General features: G+C 39.6%; 1 protein-coding gene across 1 annotated transcript in view; it reads left to right on the top strand.

The window, feature by feature from the left end:
* USH2A (usherin) overlaps positions 1-19,672 on the top strand; it is a 474,981-nt gene that overhangs the window by 94,420 nt on the left and 360,889 nt on the right. The window contains exons 13-14 of the mRNA XM_070957393.1: positions 623-806; positions 16,376-16,539. Of these exons, the coding sequence (XP_070813494.1) occupies positions 623-806; positions 16,376-16,539 (348 nt within the window). The remainder of the gene's footprint in view (positions 1-622; positions 807-16,375; positions 16,540-19,672) is intronic.

The following is a 19,672-nucleotide window of genomic DNA, read 5'->3' as shown; positions in this document are numbered from 1 at the left end:
AGAGTGTGGTTGGTCAGCCAGTAATGAATCCATCTGGTGGTGATGCAATCTAACCCACATTTTTCTGTCTTATTAAGTAGTAGCTATCAAGTAGTTCTAGTTATTTTTAAGTGAAAAGTCTGAGACATATGTAATAAAATGTACATAATAGAAAAGAAATATAAAAAAGACATACTTTATATGGAATACAGATGGTCCTCGACTTTCAACAGGCATCTTTTTTTTTTAATTTAATTTATATGCCGCCCTTCTCCGGAGACTCAGGGCAGCTTACAATGCGTTAAGCAATAGCCTTCATACTTTTGTATATTTATACAAAGTCAGCTTATTGCCCCCACAACTGGGTCCTCAATTTATCTACCTTAGAAAGGATGGAAGGCTGAGTCAACCTTGAGCCTGGCGAGATTCAAACCTGCAGTAATTGCAGGCAGCTGGTCTTAATAACAGGGTGCTTTAGACCACTGTACTACCAAGGCTCTTTTAAACAACTGTTCAAGTTATGACAGACTTTTAAAAAGATGCATACAACCGGTCCTCAAAGTTACAACTGCACACACATATACTTCCAGAGTTATTTGAGTCTATGACAATGCATATTTTACACTGTTTTCTTCTTTATTAGGTTTTTATATTTCTGCACATAGTGACAGCAGCTGCCTTCCTTGTTTGTGCCACCCAAGTGGCTCAGTGAGCAATATTTGTGACACTTTCACTGGCCTGTGTGTTTGCCATGATTCTTCTGTATCTGGGATGAAATGTGACTGCTGCAGTGACAACTATTTTGGATTCAACTCAGAAACTGGGAAGTAAGTTTTATTGCAACTCAGAAACTGGGAAGTAAGTTTTATTGCAAAGCTAAACCAATTGGAGTTGTGATTCATGTAGGACAGGGGTGTTAAATTCAAGGCCTGGGGGCCGGATTCGGTCCACTGGGTACTTAGTTCTGGCCCGTGGGGGCACCCTGGAAACAGCAAAGGACTGGCCTGTGGTGCTTCTTTCAGTGAAAATGTGCTACTGAGCTCCATTTTCACTGGCAGAGGGTTGCAGGAAGCTGTGGCAGCTGAAAACGGAGCTTGGGAGCCTGTTTTCACTGGCAGAGTGCTTAGGCCACCGCAGACACCTCTGGCAGGAGTGACCTTGAGCTGGTCATACTCCCCCCGCTTCCCCCAAGGTCAAACACAATCCTGATGCAGCCCTCAATGAAATCGAGTTTGACACCCCTGATATAGGTGTTTCAAAGAAGGGGCGTACTTTGAGGAAGCAGGTAAGAAAATGTTACAGAAAATTCAGTTTCTAGTTCCTTTTTATCAGTATCCTGGATAGTTTAGTAATAGGTGAATGCAAAGCTTTGATAATACATTTGAATTGAAGCAGATCTCCAAAATGGCACTGGATTTTGACTTATTTCATAGCTGTATAAATATATAATACATATCTATATCATCTACATCTACATCATCTATCTCTATCTATCTCTATGTATCATATCTCTCTCTCTCCCTCTCCCTCCCCCCCCCCCCCCTCTCTCTCTCTCTCTCTCTCTCTCTCTCTCTCTCTCTCTCTCTCTCTCTCTGTGAGATGTAAATGCCTTATTCCCTAATGTGTAAATAATGTATATATGGGACATCGGGGGTTAACTTATTCTTTGGTTCCTAATGTATTCATAATTCACCACTCCCATTCTTGGCTCCACCCCTTGTATATATAAGGAGCCACCTTCACCATTTTCCTTGCTTCTATCTGTGAATATTCAGTGAATATAGAATGCCTGTTATAATTAAAGAGAAATATATTTAAACCTCTAACTCTTATTATCATTATTGAGTCTGATCCTGAAAATATTGCAACAAAGTTGGTAGCAGAGGATGGTTAATTGACTCAATAAATACTTAAAGATGTCTAAGAAAGATAGGCCCAACACCAGGGCCTACAGCAAAGAAATAGAAACTGAACAAGAAATAATCAACGAATCCACAAACGCGATTTCGAGAGAATCCGAAGAATACACCACTGAAGAAGAAGAACTAATAAATGAAAATAATGACCAGGAGGAAATCGAAATAGAAAATAACGAACTCAGGTCAGAGATATTAAAACTATTAAAAAGCCAGAAGAATGATGAAAGCCTCATCGCGAATCTCCAAGAAATGCTGAAAAACAGCGGAGCAGCGAGAGAGAAAAACATTGCTAAAGAGAAACCCAAAGACCAAAAAACTGTGAGTGATATGACTACAGAGAAAGTCGTTATGAAAAAGAAAAGATGTGATCCCGCGCGAAATTTTGAATGGCAGCCATCTTGGTTCCAACAAGCCTCCAAAGTGAGCGAAGCAGAGCCAATCAAAATGCCCAGTTCAAAATTTCTGGCGCGAAAAACGTTATCAGACAACGAAAGCGAAAAGGAAGATTCAAACTCTTCAGAAGAACCAGAATCAGAAAGCGAAAACGACTTAACGAAATCCCAAGTAAAGTCAGCAATGAAGACGCTTTTTGCTGCATTTGGGCCAAAATTAAAAATTTCCAAAGCGACAACGAAGAAGCTAGAGAACAAGCCGATAACTCAAGACCTGCACGCTCCCATCCTGACTTCGAGAGCGACGACGCCCGAGCCCAGAGAGCCATGTCGATTCCGCCCTACACCGCAGACCGGATCAAGTATCAACGCACACAAAAGAAAGAAAAGAGCAGTCGCCGCCATCAAAACTCCTAAAACCGAGCCAGAAACCGACTCGTCTGAAGAGGAGCGGAGCGAGCGAGCTGCAATGGAGAGAACCTTCCACGACGACGCCAAAGAAGAAATGAGCAACGCGCATGTGCGAAACTACGTAGACGGTCCGGAAAGACTTGAACTGGCCAGAGAACCGCGCAGACTCGTTGCGAGCATCCCCATGCCGTTTTGCAATTTCCTGCACTTGCGAGACCACGGACTACCTCAGGTTGTAAGTAATGGACAAAATAATGTGGGAAACTTACCCAGTGACTTCCCAAAACTTAGAGTTGATGGCATTAATTTGCAAGAATGGTATCAACAGCTCCAGGTTGTCTTTATGAAAGAAAATTTACTATTCTTTATCACTAGTCCTCCAAGAAGACCTTGGACTTTAAAAATAGATTGTTTACATCATAGAGCATTTTTCTTAATAATATCTAGCGTGTCTCCTGCAATGTATCATAGCATCAAACCAAACCTAACTGTTTCAGAAATAATTCAATGCATGTTTAATCTGTTTCACAGCGATAGTGTAGCTACCACTACAAGAATGTCTAAAGATTTCTTTTCTTCCAGAGTAAAACCAGGGGTTTCCATAAGTGAGCATTTGATATCTCTAAACAAAATAAGAGCTGAGCTGCATTTGAGGGGGGAAGTGATTTCAGATCAAACAATGAAAAGTGTTATTATCAATTCACTTGATTCATCATGGGATAGTTTTATGTCACACTTAGACACCATCAATCTAGGATATTTATCCATAGAAAGTCTATCTAACAAATTGATAGCAGAAGACAATTCAAGAAAAAATCGTTCCAGCAATCACACAGAACACAAATCTTTTAGGAAAGTAGCTTTCCAGGAAAAATACAATGAAGCTTTTAAATGCCATAATTGTGGGTCCAGGGAACACAATAGAAGAGACTGTCCCAAAATCCCAAAGGAGAGACATAGGTCAGAGTATAGGAGCAAATACAATTATAGACAGTCTTCCACAGATAGACATAAATATAGAAGCCCACCAAATTACAGAGATAGTAGAGGGAGTAGAGAAAATTCAAAAGAGAGAAAATCTGGTTCACTGAATGGACTAAATAAACAAGACAGCACTAAAACACAACAAAATGAGAACAATAATTGGCTTATTGATTCTGGGGCAACCAACCACACCACTAATAACAAAAATATATTGTCTTCATTTACAGAAGATAAATTTGTAATAAAGGTAGCTAATCAAGAAAAGGTTCAAGTATTAGGCAGAGGAAATGTGACCTTGCCTGGCCTAGGAAAAATAGAGGGGGTATTGTTAATTCCAGAAATACCTCATAACATACTAAGTGCCATAAAACTAAGCAGAGATTCTGACATCAATATAGTTTTCTCAAAGGGGAAAGCAACTTTAGAGAAGGACAAAACAAATGTAGGCACTGTGATGATTAAAGGAGGCCTACCCTATCTAATAACAAAAGAAAGATGGTTACATAACATTGATTCAAATATGGAAGATTGTATTGAGGCAGATGATGAAAATGTTAGTAACAGTGACAATGATGAATGTAAAATATCTCATGATCACGCAAATACACACAATGAGAAGAAACCAAGAATAGGTAAACCAATTCATGATGAGTGTGCTCACATCTTGCATAGGAAGTTAGGACATGCAAGTTTTCCTGTAGTACAAAAAATGACTGAACACGCAGAAGGTGTCAAAATAAAAAATTGTGAAAATTATTTGGAATGCTCAGTATGTAAATCCACTAAACTAAAAACTAGTCCCAGACCAAAAAAATCCAACAGATCAACTAACAAAATTTTTGACTTAGTACATATGGACCTAGTTGGTCCATTAACTCCATCAATCACTTATAGAAAACATTACTTCCTAACAATAGTAGACGATTACAGTCGCTATGGTTTTGTTTACACATTAAAACACAAGGATGAAACCTTTCAGAAATTTAAGGAATTCTACAAACGCATAGAAACACAACATAATATCAGAATAAAACAAATTATGACAGATAGGGGATGTGAATTCATGTCTAAAGAATTCTCCCAATGGTTAAAGGATAGAGGAATGCTACATTTCACGTCTAGTCCATTTTCTGCGTTCCAAAACGGGATTGCAGAGAGAAAGAATTCCACACTACAAACCATGATTAGGTGCACATTAGAGGATGCTGGTTTAGGCAAACAATTTTGGTCAGAGGCCTTACATTACTCAAATTACACTCAAAATAGAACCTGGTCCAGTATTGTGAATAAAACACCATATGAGGTGATGTATAATAGGAAACCCAAATTAGCACACATGCACATATTTGGAGTCACTGCAGACGTACACATACCTAAGCAGTTGAGAAGAAAGGGAGAAAACGTATCCAGAAGATTAAGATTTATGGGATATGAAACTGGCACCAAAGGGTACAGATTCATTGATAATAATAACAAATTTATAGTCTCCAGAACAGCTGTGTTCCATGAACAGGCCAATTGGTCTAAATTACATCTTAATGAAATATTTCCAAATAAATGCAAAGATACAAAATCTTGTGAGGAAGGGACAATAGAAAATCAAAATATCAACAAAAATAAAAACAAAACCAAAACTTGGACAAATAGTCAGCACAAAATAAAGACAGACACATTAACAAAAAAGGAAGCAAGATATTTGCATGATAACCATAGCAAACCCGAAAGAGCTATTAGAAACAATAGAAATCAAGTACCAAATAAATACAGAGATTACATAATGCATATGGATGGTGAACAAATGACACCTAATACATATGAGGAAGTATTAAAACTCCCTCGTGAAGAAAAGGAAAAATGGGAACTAGCTATGAAAAAAGAGATGGAAAGTTTGCAAGGATTAAATGTGTTTACACCTGCAATTGCACCTAAAGATAAAACGATTATAGGTACCAGGTGGATTTATAAAATTAAGAATCTAGAAGGAGGCAATACTCTATACAAAGCTAGATTGGTTGCACAAGGTTATGCACAAAAATATCCGGAGGACTACACTGACACATACTCCCCCACAGTGAGAACAGAGAGTGTTAAAACAGCTCTAGTAGTGGCATCTGCACTCAATCTTGATGTATTTCAATATGACATACAGACTGCGTATTTACACGCAAAACTAGATAAGGAAATATATGTAAGAGCACCACACAGTCAATACACTAATAAGAATGAAATTTGGCTATTGAACAAGAGTCTATACGGATTAAAGCAATCTGGCAAAAGATGGTACGATTGCTTGGTAAAAGTACTTAAGACCATGGATTTCAACGCTACCACTGCTGATAACTGTTTCTTTGTAAAAAAGAGTGATGATCATATTGAATTTATATTAATTTATGTAGATGATATTTTATATATAGGAAAACACAAGGAGAGAAGAGAAACCTTTGTAAATAAGCTAAACGAACATTTCTCGTTGAAATCTCTAGGTAAAGTAAACAAATACCTTGGTGTACAAATTAACAAAACTAGAAGGGGATTCAAACTTACTCAGAAAGATAAAATCATTGAACTTCTGAACAAATGCAATTTAAACAATGCCAAACCCTGTGACACTCCTATGCAAACTGATTTCCTTAGAAACACTGATGAATCTTCCCCTGAATTCAAGGACAATACATTTTATAGATCAGTCATAGGTTCACTTCTTTATATATCTAATTGGACCAGGCCAGATATTGCATTACCACTCAACTTATTGTCAAGATATGTTAGCAAACCAACAATGTATCATTGGGAAGCAGTCAAAAGAATTCTAAGATATCTGAAAAGTACATTAGACTTTTGCTTAGTATTAGAACCTAGTAATGGTAAAGAACCGAAACTTACATGTTACGCAGATGCGGATTGGGCTGGAGATATATCATGCAGAAAGAGCACTTCTGGTTATATTTTTCTATTAAATGACTGTCCAGTTTACTGGTACACTGGTAAACAAGAACTGGTAGCCACTTCGACCACAGAAGCGGAATATGTTTGTTTGTCCAAAGCTGCAAATAACCTTGTATGGTTTAATGATTTGATTTCAGATGTTTGGAAAAAACCTGCTTTGCCTTTTGTTATGCATGAAGATAATAAAGCAGCCATTGAAATATCCAGATCCGATGCCATTGGACAAAGGTCCAGGCATATAGATATAAAATTTAAGCATGTGAGACAATTGTCTCAAGATGGATTTATCAAAGCAGTGCATTGTGATACCTCTGAACAATTAGCTGACATATTGACGAAGCCTTTACCTTCTAAACAGCACAAATATTTAACATCAAAATTATATGTCTTATATTGTCCTGAATCTGAATGTAATTGGTGTATAGCGAACCGGCATTTAGAGGGGGATTTGTGAGATGTAAATGCCTTATTCCCTAATGTGTAAATAATGTATATATGGGACATCGGGGGTTAACTTATTCTTTGGTTCCTAATGTATTCATAATTCACCACTCCCATTCTTGGCTCCACCCCTTGTATATATAAGGAGCCACCTTCACCATTTTCCTTGCTTCTATCTGTGAATATTCAGTGAATATAGAATGCCTGTTATAATTAAAGAGAAATATATTTAAACCTCTAACTCTTATTATCATTATTGAGTCTGATCCTGAAAATATTGCAACACTCTCTTTCATCTATCTATTATCTATCTTAGAAAATAGGAGGAGGAAAGTGTGGTGGATATGATTGCAGTCTTGGATTATTTTAAAAAATAAAGGCAGGATACATAATGTAAAAATAAATATCTCACCTTTTCTTCAGGAGCACTTCCCATACTGCAACAACACTGTCATAATTTTGTAATCGTTAAGCTAATGATCATAAATTGAGGACTACCATAAACTGCCCTCTCCGATAAATAAAATGTTACAGTTCCTAACCCAGCAGAAGCATGGGAGAAACAATTTTTTATACTTCTGCAACAATCTTCTAGACTTCTGTATTGATCCACCACCAGGGATCAGTCCCACTAGGGACTAGAAAGGGAGCCATGTGTAGGGCAGCCTGAGATGGCCAATAGGGATATGGTCCTATGCCACAGTGTCACCTTAATACAGAATGCTGTATATTGAATGATGAGAAGAGTATTTCGTCTCTCAAGTTGTAGTCAAGTATTGAATGTAATTTAATATAATATATCAGCATGCTGAAATATCTTGCACTTGGGCCTCATATACAGTAGGAGATTAGTAATTTGCTCTGCTTTACAATGGTTCATACAAGGATTGCTGAAATAATTTTCTTTGAAGTACATTATGTCATTCAACTTGTGTCCTTTTTCTGGTTTAAATTATTCTGATGAGCTAATAATACTGGGAGAAACTATTCTCTAATTTCACTGGCTGAGATACATTAAACCCCTTCATTTAGAATAAAAGCTAAGTAATAAATATGTGAAGAAAACATAAACTATAAAATATTGTAAAATGACTATATCACGTAACACACTCAATTTTATATATTTTTCAAAAACTATAACATTATGTATTGTTATGTTCAGAGATTAAGCAAACTCTGTTTGAAAGAGGATTTAGCTTGACTTTCTACAGATGAAAGAATTTAATACAGTTCTGGGGAAAATACTCTTTCTGTGAGAGACTGTGAAAGAAAAGTAATGACAGTGATGTAGTTTTCAAGAAAGAAAGTATATTTTTATTATTATTTAGTCCCAAAGGGATATTATTCCATAAAACAAATTTGCAGCTTATTTTGCTGCTTTAGCTTTTATCAGCCTTTTAAAGGGTGTTGAACTCAGGAGATCACACAATAAGAGTTACTAAAAAACAACCAACAACTCCTAAAAAAATAAGTCAGTTGCAGTTGTAAGAGTTACTAAAATAATAATAGTAAGACTTATTATAAAACTGTTTAAAATAGTCTGTCACAACTGCCAGTTGTACATGATCTATTTTATGTAAATATATTGAAATAATTTTTACACATTTAACAAGTTTTTCTAAAGAGTTTTCTGATTCCCCCCTTCCCGCCCCCAAAATGCTTGCAGGAAAATAAGAAATATAATTGTATAAGATGTTCGCATAACTTGCTTTGTTCATTTAAAATACTACTACGGTTCTTTAAGGTGGCTTACAATAATGAAATCAGAATAAAGCATTTACAAATCTAACAAAAAAAGCAGTAATTAAAATTCATAGTTTGAATTTTGATACTGAAAAGCATCTAATTTTAGAAAAATAAAATCATGAAAGGGATTGCTTGAATATATGAATATGCCTTTAAAGATTCCTTAAAATTGTCTGTCCTAGAGCTCAAAAAATTGTCAGATAGCAACTTGTTCCATATTTAAATGAGACAATGAAGAATAGGGATTCTTACCACCCTCAAAGGGTGTGAAATAAAAGGGGCCTGTTCTTAACATTAAAATAGGGCAGACTGATGTGGATGACAGCATCCCTTCAAGTAGCATGACCCTAAGTATTGACCCCCTTCTAGTTATGGCTACTAAAATCTCATTGCAAGGTTTCTTACTACGGTAAGTTAGGAAATGATGAAAGGAGAATGTGCCTTCTATAATAGCCATAGCACAGCTCAGGGTGAAACAGATCATTGCTTTCCAATAAATGTCCCCCCCCCTCTGATTAAAAACTTTAAACAAACACCAACAAATTGGTGTCAACTCTTAGTGACCACATAGATTGATTTTTCTCAATGATGGTCTATCCTTAAACTTGCCCTTCAGGTCTTCCAGTGTCATCCATTGTCACTAGAATTGAATCCATCCATCCTCTTCTTCTTCATTCCATATTTCCCAGCCTTAGAACCTTCTCCAGAAATCTAGGTCTTCACACAATTTATTTGAAATAGATAATTTTAATGTAGTCATCTGCACTTCAGGTGAAAACTCTGGTTCGTTTGTTTGATGATCCATTGGTTTGTTTTCTTGGCTGTCCATGATATTCTCTGGAGTCTTTTTCTACCTAAAATTCATGCGGTTTCTCATGAAGTGTTTCTAGGATTTCCATTTTTTTAAGTACATTCCACAATAGGAATGATTGACATTTCTATAATTAATGATGCACATACTGACTTCTTTTTGATGTTCTTTGACTTTCTCAATTTTCCAGTATGTATCAGCATCAATAACGCTTCCTGTTCTTCAGCCTTTTTGAAACCAACTTGAACATCTGGCACCTCTTTTTCCATGTAAAGTTCTTATCTGTGGCTTTCCCCCCCATAAAAATACAAGTATGGTTTACCATTGTCTTCTTCTGGGTATGAAATAATTCCTTTGATCATTTGGATCTAGATATAATCTTCCTATATTACTGCTGGCCAATAAAGGATCCTCTCTTGGTTTATCTGGACAGTTGGAATAACTTTCAAGCCTTGGGTATTCCTACTAGAAGTATATACCTTAGGCATATTGGATGTTCTGTGCGCATTTCTCTCAGGGACACTCAAATACCCTCTCCCCTCATCACAATGAGGCAGTAAATATCAAATACCATAACAGCTAGCAAATCATTTTTAACTAGCGTTTTCCTGCCCTGGGATCCACTTAGTAGTCCTGTTTATCAAGAGTTGTTTGAATCCTTAAATATAGCAAATATAGATGGGCAATTTTTCTGCCTCCACGAACTGATGGTAGCATGGAGGTGTGACAATGTCACTAGAGGGAATATGGTAAAGTCTCTTCTTTTGGGTGGGAGTATGGGAAAAGAGATATATTAGAAGTATGAATGAAACCGAGCAAATGCTTCACAGATGTATGTGCATTTATTTCATTTTTTAAAAACAAAAATTGTGTCACTGATTATGTTGTTGGTTTGCCATTGAATTTCATCATTGTGCCCTTGGGGCCATGACTGGCTCATCCCTGACTTACCAAAAATTTTCATTCAGTCAAAAGCATCTGAGTTTTTTTCTCCCCAACATTATGCATTGCTATCATCCATACCATTCGGTTCCAGAAGATATTGCAATCTGTAACAGCAGAGTTATGAGTGGAACAGAAGGTACTTATGGGTGGTTTGGGAGCACTTGTGAAAATTAAATGCTCCAACTTGTGCAAGAGGAAATGCTTTTGTTAACTTTATTGGCTGTAGTCCAAAGTTATTAAGTGTTGCAGAAGTTGCCATATTATTAAAACGTGAAGTAAAACATCTACCCAATAAGGGATGTCTTCCATAGATTTAAATTTGATATCTGGTGTGCTAACCTAAATAATGAAATAGTCATATGAGCAACTGCTACTTATCAGTAGTCTCAGAGCAGGTTCCTTTATTTTTTTGCACTGACTGGATAAAACGCTATGTTTTTGTGGGGAGTAATGGAGCAGGGTTATTGGAAAACAAGAGGGAGGGTTTGTACTGGAGTACAAGAGGGAGAGCAAAGTATGCCATGCTTGTATAGACTCAACAAAAACACTGGGTTTTCTGACTGGGTCTCTTGCAGAATATTTCAGCAAAGACACTTGGCTGCAATTTATATAGAAGTAAGCCTGTTAAGTAAGAAGAGTTTATTTCTGATTAAGTATGCCTAGAATAATCACTATAGTTCTTGTAGAGCCTCTCTTTCTTCAGAATGTCAAACAGGAAGTGATTAAGCATACATGCAACATCAGGGGCCTCTTTGGATGTGTATGTGTGAGAGACTCAATTTTGGACTCCTGAATATTGCCTATATCACTGCAGTTTTATTGGCAAGGTTTTTCAGAAGTGCCATTGCCATTCGGAAGTGCCATTGCCTGTTTCTAAGGGCTGAGAGAGAGTGACTGTCACAAGGTCACAGAGATAGTGTTGTGCTTGAGGCAGGATTAAAACCATCTCCAGGTTTTGCACTACAGAAACCGGCTCTGTATAACAAAGAGTACCTTTGTTTACTGTGAGTAAACAAGAAAAATATATGAATTTTTGACTGGATATGTCTCTCAGACCTCATAAAAGTTGAAAATACAAGCCAAAACTACAATTCCTAAAACTCCATATTACTTGGCAGGGCCTGCTCTACAATACATAGAGTGTTACAAGTGACAAAACACAAGAGTGTGTGACTTGAATAATTATGGTAACAATTTAATTGTGTAGCAATATAGGCGATTGTGATATCTGAACTTATTGGTAGCCACACATTGCAACGAACAAGGACAGGCATTCAATTTCACAGCTACTAAGATAGTTGGCCATGCAGAGAGAAAAATAGCCAGAGAAATTATTGAAGCCTGGGAAATGTCCCCTTGTCAGTCAATAGGAGTGTTGATTTACCTTTATCAGGCACTTAGGAGCTGAGGGCATAGTGACATAAGGAAACAACAACTAATAACTTACTAGCCAGCCATTAACATGCTAATTAACAACCAAAACACAACTACACAAAACTAGGCACCATAGAAATACAACGCAGAGAATAACCCAGTGCACACATTTTGGAAAGTGAGAAGTTCTCTGAGGATGGGCTCCAACATGAGCCTGAAAGCTTTCATTCTAGTGACCATATAAACCTTTGATTCTGGTGACTGACTCAGATTGGATCCTGCAATATAGGTGTTACAATAATTTTTTTTTAATTTTTTTTTATTTATTTATTTTCAATTTATATACCGCCCTTCTCCCTGAGGACTCAGGGCGGTGCACAGCCAGAATTAAAAACATGAAATACAAATATTAAAAACAATTAAAATCTATATAAATTTGGCCCAAAATTTAAAAAACCACAAACCAATTAAACATTTAAAAATTTAAAAAAATTCTTCCTAAACCAGCCCGGCTTGCTGGAAAAAGTGGGTTTTAAGGGCACGGCGGAAGGCACTGAGGTCTTGGATTCTCCTTATCTCTGGGGGCAGCTGATTCCAGAGGGTAGGTGCCCCCACAGAGAAGGCTCTCCCCCGGGGGTCACCAGCCTGCATTGTTTGGCTGATGGCACCCTGAGGAGGCCCTCTCTATGGGAGCGCACGGGTCGCTGGGAGGTCGTCGGTAGCAGCAGGCGGTCTCGAAGATAGCTAGGCCCTATGCCATGGAGCACTTTAAAGGTGATAACCAACACCTTGAAGCGCACCCGGAAGACCACCGGGAGCCAGTGCAGCTCGTGCAGGAGCGGTGTTACATGGGAGCGCCATGCTGCTCCCATCACTACCCGTGCTGCTGCGTTCTGGACCAGCTGGAGCTTCCGGGTGCCCCTCAAGGGGAGCCCCATGTAGAGAGCATTGCAGTAGTCAAGGCGAGAGGTGACGAGGGCATGTGCACAGGGAATCCCAATCAAGAAAGGGCCGCAACTGGCGAATCAGGTGAACCTGATAAAAGGTCCCCCTGGTTACAGCCATCAGATGTTCCTCCAAGGACAGCTGCATATCCAGGAGGACTCCCAGATTGCGAGCCCTTTCTGTGGGGGCCAAGGACTCACCCCCAATAGTCAGTGATGGAGTCAACTGACTATATCGGGATACCAGGAGCCACAGCCACTCAGTCTTGGAAGGGTTGAGCTTGAGCCTGTTCCTCCCCATCCAGATCCGCATAGCCTCCAGGCACTGAGACATCACTTCAAGGGCATCATTGGGGTGGCCTGGGGTGGAGATGTACAGCTGGGTGTCATCAGCGTACTGATGGTATCTCACCCCGAAGCCACAGATGATCTCGCCCAGCGGCTTCACATAAATGTTGAACAGAAGGGGCGAGAGGACCGATCCCTGCGGCACTCCACAGACGAGAGGCCTCGACCTCTGCCCCCCTGCCAACACAAACTGCGACCGGTCAGAGAAAAAGGAGGAGAACCACCGCAATACGGTGCCTCCCACCCCCAACTCTTCCAGCCGGTGCAGCATGATACCATGGTCGATGGTATCAAAAGCCGCTGAGAGGTCTAACAGGACCAGAACAGAGGAGCAACCCCTGTCCCGAGCCCTCCAGAGATCATCAACCAACGTGACCAATGCCGTTTCCATGCTGTGCCCAGACCTGAAACCCGACTGGAATGGATCTAGATAAGATGTTTCCTCCAGGAATTGTGGAAACTGTCGCGCGACCACATTCTCAACAACCTTCGCCATAAAGCGAAGGTTGGAGACAGGATGATAGTTAGCCAATATTGCCGGATCCAGGGATGGCTTCTTGAGGAGAGGCCTCACCACCGCCTCTTTCAAGGCAGCAGGGAAGTAACCCTCACTCAACGAAGCGTTGATAACACCCTGGAGCCAGCCTCGTGTAACCTCCCGGGAAGCCAGTACCAACCAGGAGGGACACGGGTCCAGTAAACATGTGGCCGTACTAAGTCTCCCCAAAATCCTGTCCACATCATTGGGAGTCACAGCATCAAACTCCTCCCAGATAACATTCTCAAGACTATTCCTCGTCACCCTGCCCTGATCTACCCAGTCAGAGTCCAAATCCCCCCGGATCTGAGCGATTTTGTCATATAGGTATTGTACGAAATCCTCCGCCCTGCCTTCCAGGGGATCCTCCCGCACTCCCGGATGGAGCAGGGAGCGGGTCACCCTAAACAGGGCGGCTGGACAATTCCCTGATGACGCAATAGAGGCGGAAAAGTAATTAAACTTTGCCGTCTTTATCGCCACTAAGTAGGCCTTAATATGCGACCTTACCAGTGTTCGATCAGATTCAGTGAGACTGGCCCTCCAACCACTCTCCAGGCATCTTTTCCGGCGCTTCATTTCCCTCAGCTCCTCAGTAAACCAAGGAGCTGCGTGGGATCGGCACCGGGTCAGAGACCGCAAAGGCATGACTCGGTCCAAGGCCCCACCAGCTGCCCGATCCCAGGCAGCTACCAGGTCTTCAGCCGAGTCATGTGCTAGATCCTCAGGAAATGGCCCAAGCTCCATCTGGAACCTATCAGGATCCATCAGGCGCCTGGGGCGGACCCATCTTATTGGCTCCGCCTCCCTGTGGCAGGGTGTAGCGGTTCGAAGGTCCAGGCGAAGGAGCGAGTGATCTGACCATGACAAGGGTTCCATGTCTATATCCCCTATAATAAGATCACTCAACCACTGGCCAGAGACAAAAATCAAGTCCAGAGTGTGTCCCCCCCCCTGTGGGTGGGGCCATGAACTAGCTGGGTCAGGTCCATGGCTGTCATGGAAGCCATGAACTCCCGAGCCGCCTCAGACGTTTCACCGATGGACGGCAAGTTGAAATCACCCATGACTATAAGCCTGGGTGTATCAACTGCCACCATGGCTATCACGTCGAGGAGCTCAGGCAGGGCCGTTGCCGCACGGCAGGGAGCCAGGCACGCAAGCAACAAGCCCATCTGAACCCCATGACCCCATCTCACAAAGAGGGATTCACATCCGGCAATCTGTGGCACAGTGGTCTCCCTCGGACCAAGACCTTCGTTAATAATAACTGCCACCCCCTCCCCTCCCCTGGGCCCTCGGCTGATGGAATGCTCTGAAGCCTGGTGGGCACATCTCAACCAGAGGGACCCCTCCCTCCGGGCCCAACCAGGTCTCCATAATACCCGCCAGGTCCGCTCCCCCCTCCTGTATAAGATCGTGAATGAGGGGGGCCTTATTTACCACGGACTTGGCATTGCACAGCATCAGCCAAAGGCCCAGGTCCTGAGTATCTGAGCCACCTAGTATCCGAGGGGAGCCTTGGAGACCGGGGCGTGCAATAGCCAGTGCTGCAACAATTGTGGACTATGTTAAATATATTTAAAACCAGTGGGCTTCCTATCTGATTTCAGTTGCAGATAACTAAGTAATACAACATTTTTTGATTCTTGGCTAAGTGACGTAGCCCTTGTTGGTCCTGGCCAAGGTCCTAGTATCCTCTAAAGTGCCCAGGGAGCAGTTTGCATGGTCCTTTTTGTATAAAACGTATAAGGTTGTGCTGAACTATATTGGACAGGACTATATCTGAATTATTTACCCAGAGAGAGAGAGAAAGGGGGGGGGGGGAAGAGGGAGAGAGAGAGATTTCTATTAAATTGCACAAATTCATCTATTTAGTCTAATTTATCTTCCTTTATGTATAACTTTACAATGTTTTGCAATTTCTCTTGTAAAACATAACCCACCTTGGTCTTTGAAATATTAATTTTCAGGTCAATAGAATTATCTAACATTTATAGCAAATCATTCAGGTTCTTGGCCAATGACCTGGCTTATGTAGCAAAGTTAGTAACACATCCATTTTATATTCCCAACATGTATACTTCTAAAATCACCGCAACCATTATACATATAATTTAACAGACAAGGGGACATTCCACATCTTTGATTACTCATTTTTAACACCACATTTAGTCAGATAAAACATTGTGCATATGAACTGAGCTCAGAAAGCAACTAGTGATCACTGTAGCTGTTTCAATACAATGGTAATATGATGTACAAAGTCTTATATAGTTTGGGACTGGATCATTTGAACAACTGTTTATGTCTCTATAGCCTGTTCCACTGTTTTTAACATTTGCAAATCCACCATGGATTTGCACCATTTAAGATCAGTGGTTACTTGAAAAAACAATGTACAGTAGTGTAAATTTGGGACACAACTCTTTATTTAAATATAGTTAAGTTTTTCCTTACCAGAGTTCAGTTTCTTAAGTTCTTTATTTGTGATACTAATTATGTTAGTTAAAAGAAGCCAGTGAATTAAGCGCTACTGTGTCTAACTGAACTGTTAATGTGTTTTCATTACTTTCATGATTTGTTTTTGTTTATAGATGTCAGCATTGTAATTGTCATCCTGCTGGAGCTATTAATTGGACTTGTCATCCCATTACTGGACAATGTATGTGTAAACAATTTGCAGCTGGCTTAAAATGTGACAACTGTGTTCCCAATGCTAGCAATTTGGATGTCTACAACCTATTTGGCTGCAGTAAAAGTGAGTGGTTATTGATTTGCATTTTTTTCAGGTGAATGGGTATTATTAGTTTAATTATTGTTATTACAATATAATTATAATTCTAAAAATTGATATTGCTCATAATAAAATGAATTAATCCCCCAATATTAATAGACTTGGAAGTACGTTTTGGAATTTGAAATTCCATATATAACATTCAGAACCCTCTTGTATCTAGAGATGCTAGACAACTTTTGCCCAGACTTCACTCCTATTTATTTTATTTTTATGGATTCCCAACTCACAGCAATGGCTCTATGCAGCAAGCAATTGGTTAAAACCAACTCACTTTGTAAAAATAACTGAACACAAAAAACTAACTGTATAACTGCAATGTAGGAATTACCTTGAGGAATAGAGGGAAGAGCAACAAACAAGAAAACAGTCAAATGAAAAAAAAATGAGTCTGAGGCAAAAAATGTAATTTGAGAAAATATCTTGGACTTGACCCTCTCTAATTCTCATGAAGATAAAGGGAGGGAGGGGAGAAGTATATTGTACTGAGATTTGCAAGACCAATGTCAGCCCTTCAAGATAGCCTAGACTAGGAAACCAAACCTATGATTGCTAATGCTACTTCTACTACAAGTTTACAGTAACAAGTATGAATAAACACTGAAAGTTTTGCCTTGGGGTCTGTGAAGCTTTGGATGGGAAAAACTAAGGTTAAATTGAACCCTAGCAAGGCAGACATACTATTTGTTCATCAGAGTTCCCCTATAATCCTACTCCGGATGGGTTGAGCTCAGTGGTGGGTTTCAAATTTTTTTTACTACCGGTTCTGTGGGCATGGCTTGGTGGGCGTGGCTTGGTGGGTGTGGCAGGGGAAGGATACTGTAAAATCTTCATTTCCACCCCACTCCAGGGGAAGGATACTGTAAAATCTCCATTTCCTCCGCACTCCAGGGGAAGGTTACTGCAAAATCCCCATTTCCTCCCGATCATCTGGGACTTGAGAGGCAGAGAATAGATGGGGGTGGGGCCAGTCAGAATTTTTACTACCAGTTCTCTGAACTACTCAAAATTTCCGCTACCAGTTCTCCAGAACTGGTCAGAACCTGCTGAAACCCACCTCTGGTTGAGCTACCACCAAAGAAGCAGGTCCACCACTTGGGAAACTTCCTGGATTTTTGGATCCTGCTCAATAGCAGGTGAAAGACTTGGTCAGGGGCCTTTGGCTGAGCTTTAGCTGGTGCACCAGTTGTGGCTCTCTCTGCCATGTGAGGACCTTATTACAATGTCTCAGGCTCTCATCATCTCCCATTTACATTACAACAGGGGTTGCCTTCAGAGATGAACCAGAAGCTTCATTTGCGGTAAAATTCAGAGGCATGGATGCTGAATAGTTGTTATTACATTACATGTGTACTGTTGGCCTGCATTGGCATCCTGTAGGCTTCCAAGTACAATTTAAAGTGTTGAACAAAATACATAAACTATGTGTTTTCTGATTTGGCTCCCAAGTTAAATACAAGGAATCATCCCCACCAATTTGATTGTACCAGGAGAAGCACATGGTTATTTTCCATCTCATGAAGTTAAGGGTATTGAAGCTCAGAAATGTTTCTTTTCTGTGTTGGAGATATTATTCTGCAATGGCCTCCCATTAGAAGTTCAATTACGTCTGATGCCTTTCAGAATAAGCTGCACGTGGGATTCTTCCAGAGAACATATAGGGGATAACACACCTATTTTCTGTTTAGGATTGCCAGCTTCTTTTTCTTTTAGTCATTAACATTTTTTTGCTTTTGTTTTGTTTTCTAAATTTGAGCTGTTGACAGTCGAATATTAATTTGACAAATAAATAAAATATAAATAAGCTATTTGAGTATATTTGCAAAATACACCAAGAGGTATTGGAGATAAAAAAAGACATGGATATGATTTCCAATGATTTAAAAAAGGCTTTCACAGGAGTTCTTTCTTGTGGTTCATGCATTGCCAGGACTCTATTCATGCTTACCAAAAATGTTTCATTGAGTTCAATGGGGCTACCTCTGACTAGAAATGTTACAAGTGTCAAGACCCTAGTAGCCACTAATTAAAAAGAAAACTAGATTCTGACTAACTCTTATTAACTGGATTTATTGAGAGGTAGAAATGGATTTAAAGTACAGAAAACGTGGTACCAGGAAGTCCTTACTTTAGTACCCCATTTGCTTTTAAGTAAGGTGGACATTCCTAGATTTTCTTGCTATCTACTTGTTGATGCAGTGGGAGGATGGCTACCCATTTTCCAGATGAAAGAGGAATGTGCAGATGCAATGAATTTGTAATAGTTTGCAAACTGTCATTCTGTTTCTCAGGGCTGAGAAGTCCATTATATCAGGACTCAGCTGTACATTAACTGAACTGAATAGAATTCCAGAACTTGGCAGCCTAACCACCTCTAAATTACCATCCAGACAATCAAAGGAGGACATAGGTCCTATATCAGTATCAGGGTTGCTGCAGACATGCCCAGGTCCAGTGCAACTAAAACTACATCATCATCCTTTTACTTAAACATGTAGAAATATTTAATTCTCAATTGTGGTTGATTTTGTATTTACAGACATGGTACTCATTCTAAAATAATATTCATGCTATTATGAGAGGAATGTACCTCAGGTTTTCTCTTCATTCCCCACCTCGTCCACCTTACTATAATATCTAGGTAACAATCAGGAACTCAGAATTACTGGTTGTAGCTCCAATTTCTGAATTTACAAAAGCAAGGCTTTGGATACAGCAGGGACATGTATAAATTTTATAGCTATTGACATGCATGAAGATCTTGTGTTCCCATATTTAGATTGTAGGCAATATTTAATCTGCCTGGATTTACATAATAATTTCCCTTTGCTGCTGATTTCCTCTGTCTAATTCTATGTAATTTCCATTATTCTTTCAAAGTGAAATTAATAAAATTTAAGGGAGATTAGAATCTTATATAGTGGCAGTAAAATAATTAATTATTACATATATTAGTCATATACAAAGAAACCCTTCTCTTTGACAAAATTATCATATAATCTATTTCATCAGTATAACTCTCATACTATATTCTTGTACTCTATTAGATAAACATTAAATTGACATCAAAAGCAGTTTGATGGAAATATGTACTAGG

The sequence above is a fragment of the Pituophis catenifer genome, unplaced genomic scaffold (assembly GCF_029215685.1).
Source record: "Pituophis catenifer annectens isolate HBS135680 unplaced genomic scaffold, rPitCat1.0.hap2 SCAF_1, whole genome shotgun sequence".
Taxonomy (NCBI): domain Eukaryota; kingdom Metazoa; phylum Chordata; class Lepidosauria; order Squamata; family Colubridae; genus Pituophis; species Pituophis catenifer.
Note: the sequence above shows the minus strand (reverse complement) of the source record. Positions and strands in the feature narration are given on the sequence as shown.